At 31.9% G+C, this 25,057-nt stretch overlaps 3 protein-coding genes across 6 annotated transcripts; all 3 read left to right on the forward strand.

Moving 5' to 3' along the window:
* Positions 1-1,905: 1,905 nt before the first annotated feature.
* Positions 1,906-6,309, forward strand: LOC123914341. Of its 4 annotated transcripts, XM_045965457.1 has the most exons (7): positions 1,945-2,242; positions 2,332-2,493; positions 2,568-2,645; positions 2,850-2,895; positions 3,050-3,143; positions 5,251-5,667; positions 5,749-6,309. In XM_045965457.1, coding segments are annotated over exons 3-7 (900 nt in total). In that variant the 5' UTR covers positions 1,945-2,242; positions 2,332-2,493; positions 2,568-2,644; the 3' UTR covers positions 6,091-6,309. The 4 variants fall into 4 exon arrangements, with proteins under 4 accessions (XP_045821416.1, XP_045821413.1, XP_045821417.1 ...); XM_045965461.1 differs by lacking the exon at positions 2,568-2,645 and having other exon boundaries at positions 1,946-2,242; XM_045965460.1 differs by lacking the exons at positions 2,568-2,645; positions 2,850-2,895 and having other exon boundaries at positions 1,906-2,242.
* Positions 6,310-14,144: 7,835 nt separating this feature from the next.
* Positions 14,145-17,549, forward strand: LOC123914342 (linamarin synthase 1-like). Its single transcript, XM_045965462.1, has 2 exons — positions 14,145-14,832; positions 16,404-17,549. The coding sequence occupies exons 1-2, from the start codon at positions 14,319-14,321 to the stop codon at positions 17,345-17,347; spliced, it is 1,458 nt and encodes a 485-aa protein (XP_045821418.1). The 5' UTR covers positions 14,145-14,318; the 3' UTR covers positions 17,348-17,549.
* A 1,691-nt stretch (positions 17,550-19,240) lies between these two features.
* Positions 19,241-22,267, forward strand: LOC123914343 (pyruvate dehydrogenase E1 component subunit beta-3, chloroplastic-like). Its single transcript, XM_045965463.1, has 4 exons — positions 19,241-19,621; positions 19,763-19,869; positions 19,963-20,003; positions 20,965-22,267. Exons 1-4 carry the CDS (start codon positions 19,519-19,521, stop codon positions 21,935-21,937), a joined length of 1,224 nt encoding a protein of 407 aa, XP_045821419.1. The 5' UTR covers positions 19,241-19,518; the 3' UTR covers positions 21,938-22,267.
* Positions 22,268-25,057: the final 2,790 nt, after the last annotated feature.

A 25,057-nucleotide genomic window follows, 5' to 3' on the forward strand; every position in this document is an offset into this window, starting at 1 on the left:
AATTCGTAAGTACCAAATTCGGGTACACTTTTTGCGTATTGGTACGCACAAATTCGCATGGAATTCACCAAAACCGGCGTACCAGGCATACCAGAGCAAGGAATTTGCACACTGCAAATCTTCCACCGAACCAGCAGCATTAAAATTTAAAACATTATAACGACCGACACTGGATGAGGACACATCATTATTTCCAATCAGGCCTTTCTTGGTTAAGCTTGCTACGGTCATGCATGGTTTTATAGGTAACCTCCTTCTCTAGCTCTCACAAAATGTCCGATGTGGGACTATTAGTTTGAAGGTTTAACAACAACTCATGCTATTAGCTTCGTTTGCAATTTTGCATGTCAACTCTTATATAAGTGTTAACTGTTGACCTTAGTTTCTTATTTTGTTTTATAATAATTATAATTATAATTATAATGATGATTTTCTTTAAGAATAATTGTTAAATAGTTACTTAAATTAGTATTATGCCTCAAAAAAAATTAAATTAGTATTAGTAATTCATTTGAAAACAACACACATAAATATATTTTCATTTAATATTTTAAGTTGATTTTGTATGAAAAATTAGATTAGATAGAAAATTATCAATAGCGTATCGGAAAAAGTATTACAACGTACTGACTCTGTATACCCCTTCGCGTACCGAATTCTTTGAGGGTTGCGAACCGTGTACCCGAATTCATACCACGTACCAAAGCGAATTGCGAACCATGATGAGTCATAGCCTTGTTCATGGGAGGTGGTCCACACCTTAGAACATGTAAAAGAAATTTAGTATCCGTAAAAGAAATATTTGGTTTATGTTCAGACTTGACCTAGAGCCTAATATTTGGGGAAGAATTCTTGGACCATCGAGCAGAGGCTCAATTAAGGAGCAGCCCATAAAAGTGCCTACGAGTCAACGGTCTCAATGCTCGGCGCATTGTAACGGCCGACCACCGGAATGATGAGCATTAACTGCTCATCATGGCTCTTAGTCGTTTTCTGGCAGCCACTTGATGACTATTAATGTCGTCAAAGGCCTTGACCCAGCGCTGAAGACTATATAAACAACTTTCCTCAACTTCACAAAAATACATTATCTTTCTCTCTGAAAACCTCACTCCACACCTAACTGACTTGAGCGTCGGAGTGCCTGCAGGTACACAACCTCATTTCACTTCACCGGGGTTTGGAACGGAGCAACGCCATACGTGGTCACACTTCTGATCATATAAGATCAGTTTATAGTTGATATTTCTCACCTCAAACATGTGACATAGAGAAAGGAGGAATAAATAGATCCCCCTTATAGCTAGCATTCTCGACAATAAGTGATCTCATTCGTTCATCAAGATCAAATAGTTGAAATTACGAGTTTGCAATTAGTCGAAGTCATCCATATATTTTGTTGGAACAATAATGTGTATTGAAAATAAAATTTTAGAGTATTATAAAAAAAAATTAGAGTTCTACATCCGGTAACACTAGCGTCTATAATATACTAGTGTGTATATTTTTAAAATAAAAAATAATGAAAGGTAGACTCTACCTAGTAATAGCACATTCTCTATATATGCTGTGTGGAAGTTCACTAGGTTACTATATATCTTTATATAATAAAGGATGAGTGGTTTTTCAAGCACCAAATGCAAACCCTAAATCCTTGTCCAATCAAAACCATACATTTTTTTATGTTGCCCAATCACCAAATGCCATCTATAGGGTTTCATCTTTAGGTTTTTGGTTTCTTTTAGGGTTCCATGGTTCCTTTTTCTACTCTATTTTTCTGGTTTTATTCTATTTGATGGTTTATGCAAACAATTGGCTGGTCACATGACATGATGTCATCATGATGTAATGCAATGATCAATTTCCTGGTTTATGCAAACAATGGGTTGTTTGCTGGTTTATGCAAACAGTGAGTTTGACATCAGATAATAGAAACCTAAATACACATTAGGAGCTGCTGCCTCTCTTCTTCATATTTGGGGAATTTGACAGAAAAAAAATACAGAACATGGAAAGTGAAAAAACGAGAGAGAGAGAGAGAGAGAGAGAGGGAGAGAGAGGGAGAGAGAGAGATAAAGAGAGAGAAAGAGAGAGAGATTGGCAGAGGAGGGAGTTGCTAGCAGTGGTGCTCCGGCCGGAGATGGCGGTGGCGGAAATCTCTCCTTTTCCTCTTCAATCCAACTTCTTCAATCACCGTTCGCCATTATCGACGGTCCTAAAAGCTCCGCCGCCGGCAATCCAGGTTTCTACTCTCTCGATCTTCATTCTCTTCGATCTATACTCGATCTGGTTTTCTACTCTCTCCCTCTAACTCTCAATCTTTGCATGTAGATGAGATCGTGAAACTGCTTCCATTTTTGTTCGGACAACTTTCTGCTTCTTTGGTTCCTGCAGATTCAAGCAAATCGCTTCCTCATCGGAAGTTGAAGATTGGCGTTGTTCTTTCCGGTGATCAAGCTCCTGGAGGTCACAATGTCATATCTGGAATTTACGGTAATGTGCAATAATGTTGAATTTTCAATTTTATACCAAATCAATCAAATAATTATTCCTTAAATTAATTGTAGTCCATACACTTTGATGCTCATCTCATGGGGCTGTGCAACTACACTTTAGGGAATGAAGAGTTAGAAAGGAAAATAAGAGTGAGAATTTTGGTTGCCAGGGGTGAACCTATATTATATTGAACATATATCATATTGTATAATTTTCCTTATGTTACCTCTTTACTTCTTATGCAACACTTAGATCACTTAGATGCATGTAGATCCTTTTAATTTTGTTGTCCTTGGTGACATCATTTTTCTGGATATACTTATAATTTGTTTAACTTTGCTATGCATTCCAAGTGGTTTATGTTGATGTAAAAGGGAAAGCTACAAATTCTAGCTTAAGGTTAGAATAAGTTCTATAACATAATTAATTCTATTTTAGGACATCTCCAATCATGTCAAAATTAATTAATTTCACCAGTTTACCTAACCCAAAACTGAAACCAAACATCTATTTGTTAATTTTTGTCTAATTTTTAGAAAATTCCTTTTAACAGAGGGAGAACAAGTATGACAGTTGGTGCTTCTATGGTATACCAGCCTGAGCTAAAGAAGGATAAAAGAAAAGGAAAACCACCTGCTCATCCCAAAGTATGCTTTTGTTACCTTGCATTTTACTACTTATCAATAATTTGTGTTCTGCATATGTTTCTCCAATTAATAATCCCTTTTCTAGGTTTCATTTATTATAACTTCCTTTTAATCTATTAGAATTTCTTTGTAAGGTTTCTCCTCTTATGTGTTATGCTTGAGATATTTGGTTCTACAAATCTATGTTCATTCCGGTTTCTGTCATGTCTGCAATGGGAGAAGAACAAATATGTCCTGAAGGACATTGGTCCTATAAATTAAAATGGTGCTCTGGCAGTGGCTATGGGTGATGATAGCATTTATTTTGTTCTTAATGTGCTTACAGGTAGTAATTTGTCATATGCATGTGTGCACAATAACCTTGACAAGACGGAACTGCCTTGAGCTTGAGCTTGAAACTCATGCAGAGGATGAATTTGTTATAAGTGGCTCTTATATCTTTATGTTTTTGTTGAGTTTAAAAAAAAAAATTATGTCTTAGTTATACATTCAACAATTGCAATGATGAATTTTTTCCAAGGACGTGACATTTCCTTTGCCCTTGAACTACAATAAAAAATGTTACAAATGAACTTTTTGGAAGATAGATGTCTAATTTGTCTCTTTTAGATTCAATTGTTATATTATATTCACTAAGGTATGTTGTACGAAAAATGCCTGGTAGTATATTATATCATTTTCAAGTTTAATGGTTGTTGTCACATTACATACAAGACCTATTTGTTAGTTGCTGAAAACTGGCTGTATAAGCAACTTGAGCCTACTGATTATGATGTGATCAGTCCAGTTTTAGATGAACCATAAACATTTTTTGTTTTCATAAATTTATCTTTTGAAAATTTCCTCCCTTGCTCAATTCTGCTATGACCGTATACTTGCCTGAAGAAAATGAAAAACACTTACTTTATAGTCCTCTTTGGTCTATCCTTCATGGTTGCTTGCTTATCCATTATTGTTGTGATATGGCAGTGTATTGTGGAGTGACTTATTACACTCCTTATCATTCTCCTATGTATGATGGATTTTTAGTTTTCATTGTTTCAAAACTCTCATTGTGCAAATTGATACTTCTAAAAAATTCTTTCACTTAGGGAGGAAAGTTGGATAATATTCATGTGTAACCAACCTACTTTGAAAAGTATTATGATGCTTAGAGAAACTTCCAGAGAAAGTATATGTGAAGTTTATAAGTTTTGGTGTTATATATTTTGCATTCCAAATTTTGTATAATTTACTTTTGCTTTAATTTTTCATGCAATCGTTGTCTTCTTTCTGATCACTCGGCTTCTTATGCTTTCAATGAGTCTTCAAATTTTCATGCAATCATTGTCATTTTTTGTAAGTGGTGAAAACTCGCGACCACAATCTTTTTGATGCGAAGAGGTTAATAACAAGAAAGTATGTGCTACACAACTGATATTCTTTAAATCTAATATTTGTTTCTGTTTTGTTTTTGCTTGGACCTAATTTTTTATTTTTTGATAGTCCATTATCGAATGTAAAATAGCCACCTTGGTACCTAATCCTTTGCTTTACTTTTGTTGTAAATACCTTTTAGAGAGGATGAGAGAGTATTGATATTTCTTATGTGGTGTAGTGTATTGTTTCTTATAGTTTTGAAAGTTGCAATGCATATCCTGACTCAAGTTATTTTTTTTGTTATTGTAAGGTTTGATATGATCTTCCTTAATCCCCATGCTTCTTATAACAAGAAGTGTGACTATTGATAAAGAATATCTTTGTTTTCACTCAATTAGTTTTTTTTTTTTTGTCAGTTCAATTGAAATAATAGATTGACAACTTTGCTATCAAAATTATTGATTCCAATTTCCTTTCTATTATTCCTCTTTCAATAATAGATTGACAACTTTGCTGTCATTTTTAATTGCTAGACTTGGGTGAACTCACAATTAGTATTTTCAGTTTCAATCAATCCAGGCCAATCTAGCTTGGCCTACCTGTTTTGTTTTCTTGATCATTTCACCATCTTTCCATTTCATTGCTCCTGATATTATGATTATTATGTAGAGTGGATATACACTCACATCATTGCCACAATATATTTAATGATAAGCTGAAATGGTCTAATGTTATGCTTATTATGTAGAATCGAGGAAAACTACCGGAAATATATGCAAGCGTCATTGGTCAGTACATTGGTGATACAGTTCTTTTACAGGACATTAACGAAAATCAAATCCAAGTAGCTGTATTCAAAAAGAACAATTCACAGATTTATTTCACTCATGGCTGGTCTCGATTGAAAGATTTCTATAACATCAATGCCGGCGCTTGGATTACTCTTTTGTTCATCAGTCCTTTTGTCTTCTTTATTCGGGTACCATACATTACTGGTGTGGAAATCACCTATCCTCATAGGACTCCCCCATATAAACTTGTGTTGGAAAAACCTTTCCTAGAAGCAACTTCAAATGGACCTATTCCCTACTTTGTCCTTCCAAAAGTTTTTACCCACAGTCTTGAAAAAACCCTCACTGCTCCTGATGTTGAGACTGGGACTTTGGTATGTTTCATTTCTCATGCTACAATATCTTTAATACTTTGTATTCATTACTAAATGTTGTGTTGTTTAATTATTCAACAGACAATCTATTGGAGAGGTTTCTGTCAAAATGCACTCCCTAATGAAGAGACTAAACTCAGATTAATTGACTGGCTTGGTAACACCTGGGATCACTGTGATTTGAAGTTTGACAATGGCCCTTATATCAGCTGCAAAATTTCAGGACAATGGGGAGATGTTTGCAAGGTACATAAACTGTCCGAGGGTGTAGTTGTTAAATTCGGTGTTACTAAGTCATCTAACAATAGGACTATCTACTTTAAGCTATCCCCTTTCATTGGTGTTAAAACTACCCTGCATGCTCCGTCAACATCCAGCAATCGGAAGAAATTCTACCAAAGTCAGTACTATTATATGCTCTAGATCTCTCTCTAGCTATTCTTCAACTCTAACTCCTCTATCTGTTTTGTAACTTATGCTATAATGTACCAAACAATATTTAATTTCCATCCTTTTTGCCATTAGTGGATCTCAATATCAAGGTCATACTCTTTTAAGGACCATTTTGGTGATGAATGTAAGGACATGTACCATAATTACTACTATTTAACTTTTAATCCCTAATGCTTTTTGTTTGTTCAATGATGTTACCAATTTGATTAATATCCATATGCTTCTTGCTAGCATAATTTGATCCATATCATCTATGGTTGGCAACAACCATGATTGTTATATAAATGCAGTTTCTACAAACCCGTGCATCGCACGGGTCGGTTACTAGTTTGAATGATTTTTGAGCATTATGAGAGTTAGTCCATTGTTATTTTTCATTTGATTGATTTATGCGACTACACTTTGTTTGTGAGTTGATTTTAGGAGGGGAGGACTTATTTAACACCATAAAAGAAAATGGATTCTGGATTGTTCACCATTAAAAAAAAAACATAAAAAAAGACTATTCCACACTCTGCTATAGATAAACTAATAAACCCTCCTCCACCATACATGTTGTCCTAATAATGCCACCAATCTTCCGGAAATACACGGTCTCATGAAGCCAACTAAGGCCAAAATGACAGCAACACAAGATTAAATTGACCCATTGGGATTGGGGTCCCCAATCCCCATCTCACTTATCAATATGAACAGAATGTACTATTCAAATAAATTATATTGAAGTCATTTTCATGAACACAAAAAATGTAATACTTTATCAATAAAAATAAAAAATTAATATTTTATTAACATATTAATTCATGAGTATTATAAAAGAAAAATTCAATATAATAATCCATAAAATATGATAATTTTGAAAATGATTTTTCTTCAATTTTAAAAAGCTCGTAACTTTAGTAATTTTTTTTGTCAAATAGTCTAATATTAGAAATTACATTTACACCCTTAAGGTGGATCAGTGGATGATCGAAGTTCGAAATCTGTTCCCTTGCATTATATTGCAATATCTCTGCTAACTGACTTAAATTCACGAGAGGTATAACTTAAATAATTTTATTCATGTATATAATATACTCCTTCCGTCCCAAAAATATAAGCAAAAATGATTCAAAAAACTTGAGATATTTGGTTAGATTTGGATCAAATACATTCACTTTTGTTGATCAATTTTTGCTTATATTTTGGGACGAATGAAATATATATACTAGAAAACTTCCAATTGACAATAAACTAGTATAACTTACCCGTGCATTCGCACGGGTTAATGCTCAATGAAAAATATATGTAAATTAATATATTTCATAAATTTAATTAAAATTAAAATAATTTTTTTTTTTTTTTTGGTCAAAATTAAAATAATTTTTAGGGGTTAAAAGTAAATATATATTGAATATTGGATATTAGTGTTAATAATAGCAGGACATACATCACACATTAATCGTATCATATGGAAAAACACTTAATTCATATTGAATAGTGTTGTGTAAAATTAAGGAGAAAACTTAGGTCAATTACTAACATCCTTTTGGTCATGTTCTTCACTTAAAATTTAACACATCAACATCTTAAGAGGAGAAAATGGAAAAAATTGTTGATGCGTCAAATTTTAAAAGGAGAACATGATCAAAAAAATGTATGATACTTTACTCCTAAAATTAATTTACCTGGACATAATATATCCATTAAACTTTACTAAAATAAAAATTAGTTTAGTAATTGACAAATTTATATTTATCAAAGCTAATTTATTTATTGAACTTATAAGATAATTATAAAAAAAACTTATAAGATAAGTTAAAGAGTAAATTAAATACATGTAAGTGTTGACACCAAAATTATAAAGTTTATGATATTGAGAAAATCTTGGTGTTAAATTTTGAAAAGAAGTAAAAAACTCATTTCGACGGTTTATGCGAATATTAATTAGAGTAGATTCTACCAATTTAATTGGAAAATGAATAAACTGATCGAAGATGCCAACTATATTTTAGTCGAAGATGCAAGTCTCAACTTTTATGTATGTTGGTCGAATCATGTTTTGATTAAGTTTGGTTAATTATTTTGATTGGCTTTGGTTGAAAAGATCAAAATATATAGCATTTATCAATATGGCAACAAGCAGGAAGCAACACGTGAAGCAAGGCAAACACATGCAAGTGGAAGTTATTTTTATTTGACTTGTAACTATGCCAAGTGTAAGGCTATGCTATTAGAAGTTATTTTCTGTTTTAACTTAGACCGTATGATCTAGTGGTAGTTTTTCCTGCAAGGTCTATATATATCTGTTTGTAATAAGAATAAGGGGTTGAATCTTATTTTATGAAAGTCTTGCAACACCCATGCCGCGGTGGCAAACGGGTTCAAGGGACGGACATAGATGGATTCCAACCACTATTTACATTCAAATGCAATTTAATCTTTCAAGTCCTTTAAAGTTCCTGCACTTTATCATTCCGTTGCAATTTATCTTCAGGTTCTTTAACTTTTATTTGCAAATCATTTAACAAGTTTATGCAAATTTACTTTAATCCTTTTTGTATTTTAATTTGATCATTCGTCTTCGTCGAATCAGTCTGTTTTTAATGCATTTAATGCAAATCAGACAATAAATGTTCAAGTAAAAATGATGAACATTCATATTTTTCTAGAAAATAACACACAAATATGTTCCGAGATTTACTAGTTGATCTCTCAAGTAATTAATTTAAACTAGCGGTTGTTTACCAAAAATCAGTGTAAACAAATTGGCACGCCCAGTGGGACTGTTTTGTGTGTTATTTTCTTTTGAAAAGTTTTACAAAGATTGAAAACTGAAAAGTTTTAGTCTTTTGAGCGGCCTCTAATGATTGTTCATGGTGATTTAATCTCTATGGTTAACAATTATTTTGAAAATATTGATAATTTTTGGACAAATTGCAAATCAAATTGTGGCTTTGAGAAATGGTTTTGAAACCGTCGTGAAAATGGTTTTTGAAACCATAATTTTTCAGAAGCCTATATCTTAGCAATTTGTATTTACTTGATCTCATGAACCAAATTTGGTTGGTTACACGTTAACTCACTGGATGTGGTATTTGAGAACATTGGAACTTTGATAAAAATGAACCTCCAAAAGTTGGCAGGCCGTTAAAAGGCATATCAACATCAACGGCTATAGTGTTTCCAAGGATACTCCTCTCATCAAGGCCAAACTATAAATAAATGATAGAGTGAGTTTTGAAGCAAGTTCATAGAAGAAAATCATTATGAAAGATAAGTATGCTATACTAAGCCAATATCTAGAAGGTTCAATTTAAATTTTGATGAAACACTTTGCCATGCATGATGCTAAGATGGAAGTTGTTTTTAAGATTGGTAAAGTGATCAAAATTTTGTCGATCTTATCATTAGTAAAAAAAAAAGATAATTGAAATTTTGGTCAAACACGGTTCGAGAGATACTGTAAAATTGGTCGAATTTTCATATTTGTTTATCTCATTCTAAGAATGATGATGTTTTTTGACCAAGCATTTTATTAAGATTTAGATTGTATTTTTGACCAAAAAGTTGGTAAAGTCTTACCATGTTTTTTCAAAAAAAAAAAAATTCAATATGAAGTCGAAATCATCTTCTCCAAAATTTTGCTATGTTTTCAAAAGAGGCTTTTTAGTGTTATCACTAAATTGATGACATGATTAAAAATGTTATTCCTCTCACTTCCTTCGAGAAACAACATTTTTGGGGGCCTCTGTTGACACCAAAATTATAAAGTTTATGATATTGAGAAAATCTTGGTGTTAAATTTTGAAAAGAAGTAAAAAACTCATTTCGACGGTTTATGCGAATATTAATTAGAGTAGATTCTACCAATTTAATTGGAAAATGAATAAACTGATCGAAGATGCCAACTATATTTTAGTCGAAGATGCAAGTCTCAACTTTTATGTATGTTGGTCGAATCATGTTTTGATTAAGTTTGGTTAATTATTTTGATTGGCTTTGGTTGAAAAGATCAAAATATATAGCATTTATCAATATGGCAACAAGCAGGAAGCAACACGTGAAGCAAGGCAAACACATGCAAGTGGAAGTTATTTTTATTTGACTTGTAACTATGCCAAGTGTAAGGCTATGCTATTAGAAGTTATTTTCTGTTTTAACTTAGACCGTATGATCTAGTGGTAGTTTTTCCTGCAAGGTCTATATATATCTGTTTGTAATAAGAATAAGGGGTTGAATCTTATTTTATGAAAGTCTTGCAACACCCATGCCGCGGTGGCAAACGGGTTCAAGGGACGGACATAGATGGATTCCAACCACTATTTACATTCAAATGCAATTTAATCTTTCAAGTCCTTTAAAGTTCCTGCACTTTATCATTCCGTTGCAATTTATCTTCAGGTTCTTTAACTTTTATTTGCAAATCATTTAACAAGTTTATGCAAATTTACTTTAATCCTTTTTGTATTTTAATTTGATCATTCGACTTCGTCGAATCAGTCTGTTTTTAATGCATTTAATGCAAATCAGACAATAAATGTTCAAGTAAAAATGATGAACATTCATATTTTTCTAGAAAATAACACACAAATATGTTCCGAGATTTACTAGTTGATCTCTCAAGTAATTAATTTAAACTAGCGGTTGTTTACCAAAAATCAGTGTAAACAGTAAGACCAAAAAAAAAAGTAAATTAAATAAAAAATTGAATATTGTTTGTTAAAGAATGTTACTGACGTTGGCATGTTTAATTGACCAAAAAATAAATGGAAGTTTAAAAATAAAAAAAATGGTTGAGTATATCTTCTATAGTTATTTTTGTTGACCAAATCTTCTACATTTTAACGTTGAAAAAAGATTTTTTTTTTTGTTTTTTGAGCAAGAAAAAAAAAGGTTTATTTGTTACTTTACTAATTACTAAATAATAGGTAACTTACCCATGCATTCGCACGGGTTAATATGTTCATTCAATGAAATATATGAATAATTAAACTTTTAATATTTTATTATTTTTTAATTATTGAGTCAGAAAAAATATTTTGTGATTTTTTAATCATTTGTAAAATTAATTTTACATCTAATGTAATAATTTATATAAATATGAAAAATATTGTTATCAATTTTGGAAATTTTAAAGAGGAATGGTGGAATGGAAAATGATATTCCACTTAAACTACGTGTTATTTTTTTCCCCGTTTCATCAGTCTCTGCAAGGACATATACAAATATGTCCTTGTATATATTTGTTCTTTTATTTTTGCAAAAAAAAAAACAAAGAAAATTACTACGCAAAATTAATCTAACGGGTATTATGCATCTATTCTTAATCGTCATCTCTATTGTAGACCGTCGCTTTCTTCTGGGAATTTACTCTCACGTCCCCGTGTGGAAAAATATTCTCACATGTGGAAATAAAAGAAATCTATAGAATCTTCAAAACACAGTATCTATTTCAACAATAAATAAATGCCAGAATTTATTTTATAAACAATAAATGCCATAATTTCAACCAATAACTTGTACATTTTATGTTTTATGTAAATCAAGATGTATTTATTATTTTGATAAATTCAATTTCTTTTAGCACATTTTACACTTATTTTGCTATACGAAAAATATAATGAACGAATATACAGATAAACACGGTGAAATGTTCGAATATACAAAAAAAGATATTATTTGCTTAATACTTCCATCGTTTTTTTTATCAAAAACCCCCACGTAGTAATATTTTGTTTGGTACAAATCACCATGTATATTTGAATTTGAGTTATTTCCTTTTAAATTTATTTTTAATAGGTGCATTAAATACGATTTATAAACAATAATTGAGAAATGATTGAATTTCCAAATTAGCGAAAAGTCAAGTAAAATGTAGGAAATAAATGTTGATTTGGGAAATAATAATTACAATAGATTAAGAGGATAAGATCAAAATCAACCAAAATTATGAACATGAACCTTAAGAACGACACGTAAGCAAATGATGTTTGAGAAGATGTCACGTAGATTAAATAAATTTTGGCTAATTAAGAGAATGACATGTAGAAAACTTTCCACGGGAAAAAACTCTCAAACATGTATATAATATATAGATATCTCCAATTTTTTTTAAACATCCCTACATTTTAATTTAATCTAAGGACACAAGGTATTTATTCGGTGGTTGTTTTTGAGTCTATTTCTTCTAATTAAGTTCTCAAGTTTCTCTTGCATAATTTCTATTAAAACTTTAAGATTCTACAATGGTGAACACCTACGTCTTTTTGGAATAGTTTTTTTTTAAGAATGAGTTGTTAATTTTATGGATAGGTGTCCCTGTGAAACTCAGTCCGATATAATTCATAGTTTGGATTTAAGGAATAAAATAATTGAAATACTCTGTGTGATTGAATTTTAAGGAACAAATCCATGCTTTTCCCTAATTGACGGCAAAACCCTATTTTTTTCTCGTTGAAATAAATTAGAGAGCTTTTTTTTATAGAATTAATGAATAAGAGAATTACTCTTGCCTCTACGTGTCCTCAATATATTATTAAAATGTACTCAAAATAGTGAATATTATCTTTAGGTTCAGTTCATATTAGGATCTTCCTCAATATATTATCTTTTGCTTAAAAATAGCGAATACTTATGTAGAACTAATGATCTAGCGAACTTCTTAATAGATAGCATAATAAGAAATATTATGAACCTTTTACATGATTCTGAAACCAACAAATTAAATGACAAACTCACTACAATAACAATTAAAAATAATATAAAGCAAATTACAAATTATAACGAAACTGTTCTTAATATTGATAACTTTGCAACAACTTCAGAAACGCACTATCAACAAAATGGCAACGACCCAAAGAGAAAAAAAAATAGAATTTAAAGAAAACTTTTGAAAAACTCAACCGTGATTCAAAATTGGTGTGAGATGTGTGAGAATCAAGAGCACTATTTATAGCTAAAAATATAAGAGATCAAAATAATTACCCCAAAATAATTACCCCCTTATTTTATGCATGTTGTAAACCTAAAAAAGTAATTGTGGATTAATACTCATCAATTTATACAATTGAATTTGAAATTAGAAACAAAATCACACAAATTGAAAGCCACAAATGAACAATAATGTATCATTCAATCACATATTAATTATTTTCGTTTTTTCTTATCTCCATAGGATTATGCCTTATTAATATTAATATTATAATTAATATTATACTATTATAATATTATGATATTATAATATTATATTAATTATATTAATTTATTTTATTTTATTTGTTTGAAATGGATACGTTTTATGTTATTTACAACATCATTTAAATATTATTGAAAAATAAACATTATTTTTTTATTTAAAAGTAAATTTTGAATTTTTACTTTTATGAAAACAATCAAATGTGAATAAAAAGATTATAAAAATGGATTGGTCAAAAAAATATATAATAAGAATAATTCATAATGATTGTAATGATAAATTAAAGAGAATTGGTAATGTTATTAAAAAAAATTAAAATGTATTCAATTGTTTCCTTTTGAATAATTATTTTTGAATTAACATTAAATTTTGATTGAGATGGACACCAAAGAAAAGAACATTCCTTATATGAGTACCACACATAATTTTTATTTTTATTGAAGATATTCTCAAAGGTTGCCACATAGGAAAAAATGTTCTCACAAGTTGCCACATGGATTATGATAAATGAGAGGATGCCACATGTGAAAAGTGATCAAGAGAGAGAAACTCCTAAACATATAAATAATAGATTACAAAGGTGAGGGATCCACTCCGGCACTAGTAAATAATATATGAAAAATGCTAAATAAGAGTATTATATTTACATTCATGTGTCACATGTGCATATATATATATATATATATATATATATATATATATATATATATATATATATATATATATATATTATGAATAAGAGTACTCTTTAAAATTCGAACCTTGACTTTGATATATCTATCAACTAAGTTATGGTCATAAAAATATCTTGAATATTTTCTTTTGTCAAGTGTGAAATAGTAGGAGTATATTGAATACACTTAATATTATAAACATATTCCATATTGTAGCTCCATTTATTTAACGGTGAACATTAGTGAAGGGGAAAGCTAAAAGCACCGCCATTGTACTAATTTTTTCTCCTATATATTAATTCACAAAGGTATAGTATAGTGCTAAGAAAATTGAAATTTGCAGAAAAATGGACTCTCCTCGTAGTAGTAACCAACAAAAACCACATGTTGTATTAGTACCATTTCCAGCACAAGGTCATGTAAACCCTTTCATGCAACTAGCAAAACTCCTTCGTTGTAATGGTTTCCACATAACCTTTGTCAACACTGAATTCAACCACAAACGTTTGATTAAATCTCTTGGACCAGATTTTGTTAAGGGTCTTCCAGATTTTCAATTTGAAACCATACCTGATGGTTTACCAGAATCTGATAAAGATGCAACACAAGATATTCCAATGTTGTGTGCTTCTACTAGAAAAAACTTTTATGTGCCTTTTAAAGAGCTTGTTATTAAGCTTAACACTTCACCTCATACTCCAGTTACTTGTATAATTGGTGATGGAAATTATGACTTTGCTGGAAGAGTTGCTAACGAATTGGGTATTCCAGAGATGCAATTTTGGACAGCTTCTAGTGTTGGCTTTGTGGGATATTTGCAATTTGAACAACTTGTCAAAAGAGGGATTCTTCCATTCAAAGGTAAATTAATTAATTAATTAAACTCTGTTTCTGATCTGTTTTGGTTTTCTGCATTATATTTTATGCTTGAAATTAAAATATGAACAAGTTCTTTTCTCAAAAACAAAACTACTGCTAGTTAGCCTCTTCCTTTTTCATTCCATCCTTTCTTCAACCAAATCAGTGGGGGGCTTTACTTCTTTAGCCTACGTTAAGGACGGAGCTACTGTCGAGTGACAATTGGCCGTGGGGAATTCAATCATGAAGTTGGTATAAATAAGCCAGTAAAAAGACACGTAGAAGCCAGTGAAAATTAAATATTAGAGCTGGCCTAATAATTTTTAAAACTAGATGAGGTCTAAAGCAAATTTTACTAATATGAGGTCTGTTTACAATTATCCAATCATAGGATTACTATTTTTTTTCTTAAAGAGGACATTAATTTAATCATATGTAAGTATGTAATAATAGTATGTGCATAAAATTCAAACAGGCAAACACCAATCACCAGTAGTAGTTCCGTAGTGGATCTGGATTCCATGAATTCGTTTTTTTTATGCATTCATGCAGTTGGGCTGTTTGTAGGCATCCGATCAAGATCGAACGATCATGATTTAAAAGTATATTTATTGACTATATTTGTTTAAACCGTCCGATCGTGATCAAACGGTTAAAAAATGACTGCACCAAAAATTCAACTTCACTTAATCCATTTCCGTAGTTTGGTATAGTGGCCCAATGAATGAATTGGTTGGCGCAGACTATGCTTTGCTAGATAAGGAGATTAATATTAAATTAAATAGGTCTTGTATGAACTTTGCAAGTACCAACAAATTAGTACAGTAAAATATACACTACATAGAACGTGGATCTGGATTCCTGCCGTTGGGAATCACACAGTTTTCATGCTATTTTGCATCTCAACCATCTATTATCAAATCGGACGGATCAGAACAATTCATTTACAAAATTACTCAAAACGATCACAGTCATACGATTATGATCGGACAGTCCATAGTTATTACAGCGTTCTGCTATAACAGCAGGAGATCCATTTTCCATAGAACGTGTCTCAAATTTGAGATTGGATCCTCCCGGTGAAAAAGGAGGGATCTAATGGAATCTAAGCCACACAAAGGTGTGGATGTTACACAACTTACACTTGAGAAAGCATAAAGAAATTCCACAAGAGGAAATACTAACATACGGGCTTCACCACCTCTCTTTGATTTTTTTAGAAAATGCTAACGAGTGTCTTTGGGACAGGACACTCTAAGTATTCAATTTAAAAAAATTATTTATTGAAAAAACAAAATGTTTTAATTTTCAATATATTGATTTTATACATTTAATAAAAATTTTATAGAAACTTATTATTTAAGGTGCTTAAAGAATGTTTGTCTGGGATACGCGTTAGCAAACTTTTTTTTTATTTTTATGTTAATCATTATTTTTTAATTGCTTTTGCTATTATAATTTTTATGAGATGTGAAGGGTAAACTTTTTTCTACTCCCCAATCATCTACCCCGTTTATGAAGGTGAAAGTTTAATATTATGAAACTTTATCAACTTACTTTTGTCAAATTTGTAGATGAAAATTTTATTGCCGATGGCACGTTGGATACAAGTTTAGATTGGATTTCAGGAATAAAAAATATCAGACTAAAAGACCTACCAAGTTTCATGAGAGTCACTGATCTAAAGGATATCATGTTTGATTTCTTTTGTTACGAGCCACCAAACTGTTTAAGATCATCAGCAATCATCATTAACACATTTGAAGACTTCGAAAATGAAGCTCTCGACGCTCTTAGAGCCAAAAACCCAAACATATATACCATTGGCCCCCTTCACATGCTTGGTAGACATTTTCCTGAAAAAGATAATGGTTTTAAAGCTAGTGGTTCAAGTTTTTGGAAAAATGACCAAGAATGCATAAAATGGTTGGATAAATGGGAACCTTGCTCGGTACTATATGTTAATTATGGAAGTATAACTTTTATGAGTGATCATCACTTGAAAGAATTTGCTTGGGGAATAGCAAATAGTAAGTTACCATTTTTATGGATAATGAGACCTGATGTAGTAATGGGTGAAGAAACTACAACATTGCCACAAGAGTTTCTAGATGAGGTCAAGGATAGAGGATACATAACTAATTGGTGCTTCCAAGACCAAGTTCTTGCTCATCCATCTGTTGCGGTGTTTCTAACTCATTGTGGTTGGAATTCGACACTTGAAGCTATTTCTTTCGGTGTGCCTACTATTTGTTGGCCTTTCTTTGCCGAGCAACAAACCAATTGTAGGTATCTATGCAACACTTGGAAAATAGGGATGGAAATTAACCATGATGTGAAAAGGGAAGAGATAACAGAACTTGTAATAGAAATGATGGAAGGAGAAAAGGGAAAAGAAATGAGACAAAAGAGCTTAGAATGGAAGAAGAAAGCTACAAATGCTACTGATTTGGAAGGATCATCGTACAATAATTTCTATAAGTTAATCAAAGAGATTCTTCATCTCAATGCTATTTGAGCTTAAAATATTGTCATGTTGACTTTCCCAAATTTGGTGTTATTTTGCATTAGTGTAGAGAGTGTGTGGTTTTTTCATAATGTCACAATTGTATTCACAGAGGCTACAAAATATTGTGGTTCATGTATTTACAATAATGATTGTAAGTTGCAGCTAATGTTGCTTCATTTATCTATTATCATGTTTTTAATTGTATTGCTCATTTTATTGGTCTATAAATTAAATATAATAGTTGTGTTTTGGTAAAGTATAATGGACGTTAGTTCTTATATGAGATTTATGTTAAGAATTTTTTTTTTTTTTTGTTGAGTTATGTTAAGAATTTTAATATTAAATAAAAGAGAGTAAAAAAAAGTATTGTATTAAAAATATAAAGTGCAATGTGTACTTGTACTGTATTTTAATAAACAAAAAGGAGTTATTTATGCCTATTTATAAATGAAATACTTAATATCGGTATAGTACTTTTTCTCCCAATTATTACACCATTTATAATTTAAACTGTTGCATTTACAATTTTATATTTTTTATAATATTATTTTAATCTTAATTAAAAAAAGCAGCCAAATCTTATATCAATAGGAACAATCAGAGGAGTATACTTACTTGGGCATAAACCCAAGAGAAAAATATTTAGACACACACTCATAAAAGGTAAAAAGTTAAAGTAAAAATAATATTGTCACATCACTTTAGTATTTTCTTTTTAATTTATTTGACTTATGTATATGTGCTTAAACATTTTTCTCTTGAGTTTGTGCCTAAGTAAGTGTTTCTCCTCATTTTAATCTTTACAAATAATTTTGTGTTTGTTTTGCTGTGTTTACCTGGTGTATTATCAGATTGTTAAGAGATTCAAGATGATAATACTGATGATTTGAGTAGAGATAAGTCCTAATTGTAACTAGTTTAGTGATTGCTTAGAGTGCAAGTAATGACCCTATGTGTAAATAGCTTGGCTAAAACATGATACAAGACATATGGAGATTGTAAACCGCTTTTGAACAAGTAATCGATATGATTTTCCCTCTTATTTCTTCATTCATAATAGATTGTAATCAAATAAAATTCTCAAAGTGCAATTGATATTTAAGACTAGTCTAAAGGTAAGGCTACAAAAACAATCGACTTAAACCTCCAAAAAATTAAATTAAATTACTTCATATATAAGGTGCCATATTTTTTTTTTCTCGGGATACAACAAAAGGTCTAATATTTTATTAATTTTAAAACTAAAATTAACAATATCCCATTAAACTAATACTATCTTAACAATTTTTTAAATTAATTGACTTTATTATCAGTTAAAAGATAAATAATAAACGAAATCGACCACATTCATTTTTTTTTTGTCAAATTGCATGGTAGTTGAAATTTAAAAAATGGTAAAAACCAAAAAGTATGATACTTAAATTTTTAATTTGAAGTCTGGTCTAGTAATAAGGGGATTAAATAGTATGCATGAGGTTCTAAGTTCGATCTTCATTGACTTCACTATAACAAAAAAAAATTTCACTTGGAAAGTTTTAGTTAATGTGAGAGAATAAAAAATAAATATTATAAGGATTTAGATTCTCTAAAATGTTAAGTAAAAAATTGAAGAATTTTTGTTACCTATAATATTTTTTTTACCAATCATTAGTTAGTTCAGTAGTGATTGACGCTGAACTTACTAGGGAGGAGAATCACGGTTCGATCCCCACAACTGCGATTGGAGGGGCGATTGGGAGCTGGAACCACCACTTGATGTCAACACTATCCCCTGAACCAGATTAGACGGTCCAGTAAACCGAATGATGGTAAAAAAAAAATCTTTCATTAATTAACATGAAAAACAAAAGATGAATTGAACACTAAAAAAGTGAAGTGAATAGTGTGAGGTGCCATTAGAAATGCAGTTGGATCCAATTAGGCCACCAATAAGACATCATCGTCCACAAGAATTGATGATATTGGCGATGCAAACTATGCAACTCTGTTTTCTTACTTGTTTATACAAAAACAACTTTTGCGAACGGAAAAACTGAGACACACATTATTACTACTCTACAACAAACACACAACACTATAAATCTTCCTTATTTTCTCCGTCCAATTTTTTCTCTTATAAACAAATAAATTCACACTCTTTTTTCTCCATCCCTCCATTTCCATTCTTCTTCTGTGATCCAATGGCGACCCTTTTCCAGGGATTGGCAGCTGTTACCCCTTTGTCTCAATCCAATTCCATCGAATCCAACAAGTTACTCTTTTCTTCTCGTAGATCTCTCTCAGGTTTGAATTTTGTAGTTTTTGATTTGTTGAGTGGTTTTTAATTTTGGGTTTCTCTTATAACTAAATGGGGTTCTTGTATATTATAGGAAAGCTCATAAATTTAGGGTTTTTAATTTTTCATTTCATCTTCCTTATTTGCAGAGAGGAAAGGAAGCAATTTTGTTGTCAGATCTGATGCAAAGGTGAACCAGGTTTTGAAATCAGGAGCAGCTCGTAAGCATGAATTGTTGATTCCTAATGCAGTTGCAGTAAGTTATCTCATTACTCTTACTCCATTTTTTGTTGTAATTTGAATGGTGCAATGAAGTTTGAAAATTGTGATTTTTTTGTGTTTGTTATAGACACAAGGAAGTAGTTCCGTGGCTTCTGCATCAAAACCCGGGTATGTCCCCTTGCTGTTGTACTTGTTATGTCAATTTAATCATTTTTGCTTTTGTTATGTAAGATGTGCTTATGTTATTATGTTTATGCTTTTGCTGATAGATTGAGTTCTTTGTGTAATTAATGTGTATATTGATATTATGTTAAAGATTTCTGCTTAAAATTCTATGTAATGTATCTGATAATGTAGTGTTACAAAGTATAAATACTAGGGCTATGATTCAATGGGGAGTGGTATGGGAAACTTTTTCAAAATCAAACAATAGAATCTAAATGCCTTGCACAATTTGCACCTTTGCGAATACTTGGTATAGATGTAAAAAGAAGGGAAGGCCAAAACAGTGAAACGTAGCCTAAACAACCTCCATACCTATGGGAGAGGTAGGGAATGTGGAGAACTGTCTGCCATTTCATCCCAGCACGAGCACATTTTTACCCTCTGATATTCTAAAACACAATGAGGATATTATGAGATTAATAGAATTTCCTACATATTGTATTTTGTAAAATGTTAGATATAAAACCCTTCACTTGTTTTCTACAAACAACTTGAGCTTTTGTGGTGGTTGGTTCATGAATGTTTAGATCACCTGTGAGTGTGACTAAGTGGTCATGCGTTCAGTCTTTGTTGTTTTCATTCTTCTAAATAAATGTTAAATTTTAGTGCAAGTTAGGTGGGCTTGCTTGTGCATTATCCATGTTTCATGTCCAAAGTGTTTTCGTTGGAGGTGGTATGTTACATATATAAGACTATTCATATGCTTTTACCCATTAGCATAAGCTTTTTTGGGATAGTTGGTTCATGACTATCCAGTGCTGGCATTTATTTTCTCTTGTTGGTTGCATTGATTGGTTGAAGTTGCTAAACATGTGCTGGCATTTTTTCTTGCTTATTGGTTGCATTGATTGATTAATTATGATCAATTACGATGGCATTCATTAGATGTGCATTTTATTCTCAGGCATGAACTTCTCCTTTTTGAAGCCCTACGCGAAGGTTTGGAAGAAGAAATGGAAAGGGATCCTACTGTTTGTGTCATGGGTGAAGATGTAGGTCATTATGGTGGATCTTACAAGGTGACTAGAAACCTGGCTGAAAAGTTTGGTGACCTCAGAGTTTTGGACACCCCTATTGCTGAGAACGCCTTCACTGGAATGGGCATTGGAGCTGCCATGACTGGTCTGAGGCCAATCATCGAGGGCATGAACATGGGATTTCTACTTCTGGCATTTAACCAAATCTCTAACAATTGTGGAATGCTGCATTACACGTCCGGAGGTCAGTTTAAAATACCAGTTGTCATTCGTGGACCTGGTGGAGTTGGTCGGCAACTTGGAGCAGAACACTCGCAGCGGCTGGAGTCATATTTTCAATCAATCCCTGGTATTCAGATGGTGGCTTGCTCAACACCTTACAACGCCAAGGGTTTGATGAAAGCTGCAATTCGAAGCGACAACCCTGTCATACTTTTTGAGCATGTTTTGCTTTATAACCTCAAGGAAAGAATTCCAGATGAAGAGTATGTATTGTCGCTTGAAGAAGCCGAGATGGTTAGGCCAGGGGAGCATGTCACAATATTAACGTATTCAAGGATGAGGTATCATGTCATGCAAGCTGCAAAGACATTGGTGAACAAGGGATATGACCCTGAAGTAATTGATATCAGGTCTTTGAAACCATTTGATCTTCACACAATTGGGAATTCAATAAAGAAGACGCATCGGGTCCTCATAGTGGAGGAGTGCATGCGAACGGGTGGAATTGGGGCTAGTTTGACGGCTGCCATTACTGAAAACTTCCATGACTATTTGGATGCTCCTATCATATGTTTATCCTCTCAGGATGTGCCAACTCCATATGCTGGAACATTGGAAGAATGGACCGTGGTCCAACCTGCTCAAATTGTGACTGCAGTTGAGCAGCTCTGCCAGTGATTATTCCGAAGGCACAACTTTATTGAGATATGTTTTTTTTTTTTTGGTAAATCTATTGTGCTTGTTAAGTTAAACTAGAATATTCATCATGTTATTTTCTTTTCCTCATTTTACTTTCACTTCTGAAGCCTAAACCACCGTAACTTCATATCGGTATTTAATTTATGATATCCTTTTCATTTTTTAGATTCATCAGGTGCGCCCTAAAACTGGGCAATAATTTGAATGGATGCTGAAGTTGTCTGTTATAGGTCTTTTTCGGTTTTTAGTTCACTTGTATTGTATGGATGTAATATTTTGTTTTAATAAATTTTGAATATGTTCTATTAAGTTTTTTTTGACAGAAAATATGTTCTATTAAGTTGTGTGCTCTTATTCGTACCTTTGATATTAGTCCAACATCTAATTCAATCCTAAAAGACTATTGTTCCTTACCTCATCAAAAATATTTAAAAAGGCTACTGTTCGTACTGATAGTTTCAAACAATCTGCATGAAAATCGCTTCATTGTTACTCAAGTTACTATTGCATACCATAATCAATGTTACCACAAAATTTCCAAAACAAAAGGCCCCAAAGATGATAAATTGCCGTATGTGAGAATGGAATGGCCAGCCATTCCCATTGCAGTGACCATTCCTTGCAGTTGCACATTAAGCTACAGTATATGAGGATGAAAGTTGACAGTTGACATGTGATGTTTTAGGAATTGGCTTATTGCATGGGCCAAGTAATTCTCAATACTGACAAGAAACAATTAGGCCAACTCTGATAAGGTTTTTGAACTCATGTGTACTATTAAATGAAGGTGAATGTCATCAAATTTTGATTAGTTTCTTCAAACAACCAATTATTATAGTAAGAGGGAACTGAGATTATGTCAAAAAAATTGTCTTTGTTTTGGTAAGTTTCATTGAAAGACTTGGCAGTTGGCATGGCTGTGGATAGGGCTGGAATGAGTTGAGTTGAGCTCGACTCAACTCGATAAGAATTGGTTCAGCTCGAAACTGGACTCGAGTTTGACACACTCTTTTTTCAGCTTGAGTTCGGCCAGTTTAAACTTCACGAACAGTTTGGTTCGGCTCGTTAGGTTTAGTTCATTTTTTGGTCGAAACTTTACTCTAGAGTTCGACACGCTTTGTTTCTAGCTCGAACTCTATATATAGCTCAAGTTCAGCTCATTTGATTAACGAACTTAATTTTCAACTCAAGTTCTGTTCATTTGGTCCATGAACCTAGTCCAACGAACCAATTGTCGAATCGAGTCTCAAACTCTGTTCGAGTTGGTTCGGTTTATCGCCAACTCTAGCTATGATAGTGTTAACATATGGGAATAACTTTACTTGCTCAACCCCACATTTCTTAAAGATTACATAAGTTTGCTGCTAAGATTTAGTTATGCATGTTAGCAACAAATACTGTTACTCATATTTTGCTTCTGAGAAGTTTCTTATATTTTAAGGGAGCAGCATGATTGTAGCTAAAAATCCTGAACATATGTCCTTGATTTATTCTTTAAGTTTAAATTGCAGCTAGCCTGCCTAGCCACTTGGAGTTAAATTCAAAGGGATTTGTTTTTCAATAAACAAAACAAGTGTAACATAGAAGGCAAATTATTTAATTGTACATAGAAAAATAAATTGACAGATTGTTAGTATATGTATACTCTCCTCCTATATTATATTTTTTGTTTGAATACCAACAATAAAGAAAAATTTGAATTCCAACAAAAATGGAGGAAGACAAGATAATTTAACTTCAACCTACATAACATGATGAATAAAACATTTATGTACAATATATTGTAACCAAACCTGAGTCTGATGCCAGGTCATGGATGAGACATGCTAAAACATGTCTTGAAAATATGCATGTATATGGTCTAAAAATAATTGGAGGATTGCCTTCTTTTTCTTTAATATAAATTTGGACAAAAAGTAATTAATATGTCTCATAGATCATGGTCGGAACTGGATTCTCTCCAGCTCATCCTCTCCTGCTGTCAGTGCTGCCATCATTTCAATCGTTTATTCATGTTTTTCTCTCTCTTTAGAACTGTTTCTTTTACTATCAGTCATTGGATGAAGAGCAGTAGAGGTGGCAGATCAATTAGAAAGGGCAGTAGAGGTCATAGCTCATAGGCCATGTAATCAACTGAAATTGTATTTAATATTATTTCCAGCCAAGATAGGTACCCTTTTTCCTATTTATTTGGCTACTTTTTTCTGCTAAGTGAGCATCAAATCTAGGCATGTGGAAAAATGAAGGAATAATATCTTCATGTGATTTTATTGGTAACACATTTCTTTGGATATTTACATTACACAATGATGAAGAATCATTTGGCAATTGTGTTTCATCTTCAGCCACAAACATAGTTTAATTAATAGGTAATACTGTTTTCCACTTTTCCTAATTTCTATGACAGAGTATACTACCAGTCAACATAATTTCCAAGTTGTTAATAATTTACAGATGTAATATCAAATACAATGTAGCTTTGTAGAATTTGGATTTCTAATTTTTGGATTTAATGCTCAATAATACAATGATGTATAAGTAACAACTAATATAAGACATTGATATGATCATAAAGATTCTCATCTTAAAACTCAATCTTTAGCAACTTGGGTTACTAATTTAATTTACACAGTTACAAATGTTTCTAGTCCTAATTTTCCATGAGATTCATGTTCGAAGTCTAAGTAGCATTTCTGCTTTTTGCTTAAAAGCATTTGCACAATAAGCTAAAATATACAGCAATTAAATGTGACATGGAATCAATAGTAGGTGTAGAATATTAAATACTCCACCAAAAAACAAAATCAAATATATCATTTAATTTTCAAGGCAACATACTTACCAATCAGGCACCAACACTTCAGATTAAAATCGTGTCCAGTGTTTGACACTGAAATATGTCATTACATCCAATCATGTGCATGTGTCATTTACATGTTTAATCAGATTAAAATTGTGTCCGGTGTCCGACACTGAAACATGTCGTTACATTGAATCAAGTGCATGTGCATGTGTCATTTACATGTTCAATATTTGTGTCTCCATCATATGAGTGCTTTTACCTCCTATGTTTAAATGCAGTACATGGCTACTCTAAAC

Source organism: Trifolium pratense, linkage group LG3 (assembly GCF_020283565.1).
Source record: "Trifolium pratense cultivar HEN17-A07 linkage group LG3, ARS_RC_1.1, whole genome shotgun sequence".
NCBI classification, from domain to species: domain Eukaryota; kingdom Viridiplantae; phylum Streptophyta; class Magnoliopsida; order Fabales; family Fabaceae; genus Trifolium; species Trifolium pratense.

Excerpts from the sequence above, each read along its gene's own strand:
- LOC123914342 (XM_045965462.1), top strand. The coding sequence starts at position 14,319 with ATGGACTCTCCTCGTAGTAGTAACCAACAAAAACCACATGTTGTATTA. Across the intron at positions 14,833-16,403 it reads AGGGATTCTTCCATTCAAAG|ATGAAAATTTTATTGCCGAT; the intron begins GTAAATTAATTA and ends TCAAATTTGTAG.
- LOC123914343 (XM_045965463.1), top strand. The coding sequence starts at position 19,519 with ATGGCGACCCTTTTCCAGGGATTGGCAGCTGTTACCCCTTTGTCTCAA. Across the intron at positions 19,622-19,762 it reads TTCTCGTAGATCTCTCTCAG|AGAGGAAAGGAAGCAATTTT; the intron begins GTTTGAATTTTG and ends CCTTATTTGCAG. Across the intron at positions 19,870-19,962 it reads TGATTCCTAATGCAGTTGCA|ACACAAGGAAGTAGTTCCGT; the intron begins GTAAGTTATCTC and ends TGTTTGTTATAG.
- LOC123914341 (XM_045965457.1), top strand. Across the intron at positions 3,144-5,250 it reads AACCACCTGCTCATCCCAAA|AATCGAGGAAAACTACCGGA; the intron begins GTATGCTTTTGT and ends CTTATTATGTAG. Across the intron at positions 5,668-5,748 it reads ATGTTGAGACTGGGACTTTG|ACAATCTATTGGAGAGGTTT; the intron begins GTATGTTTCATT and ends ATTATTCAACAG.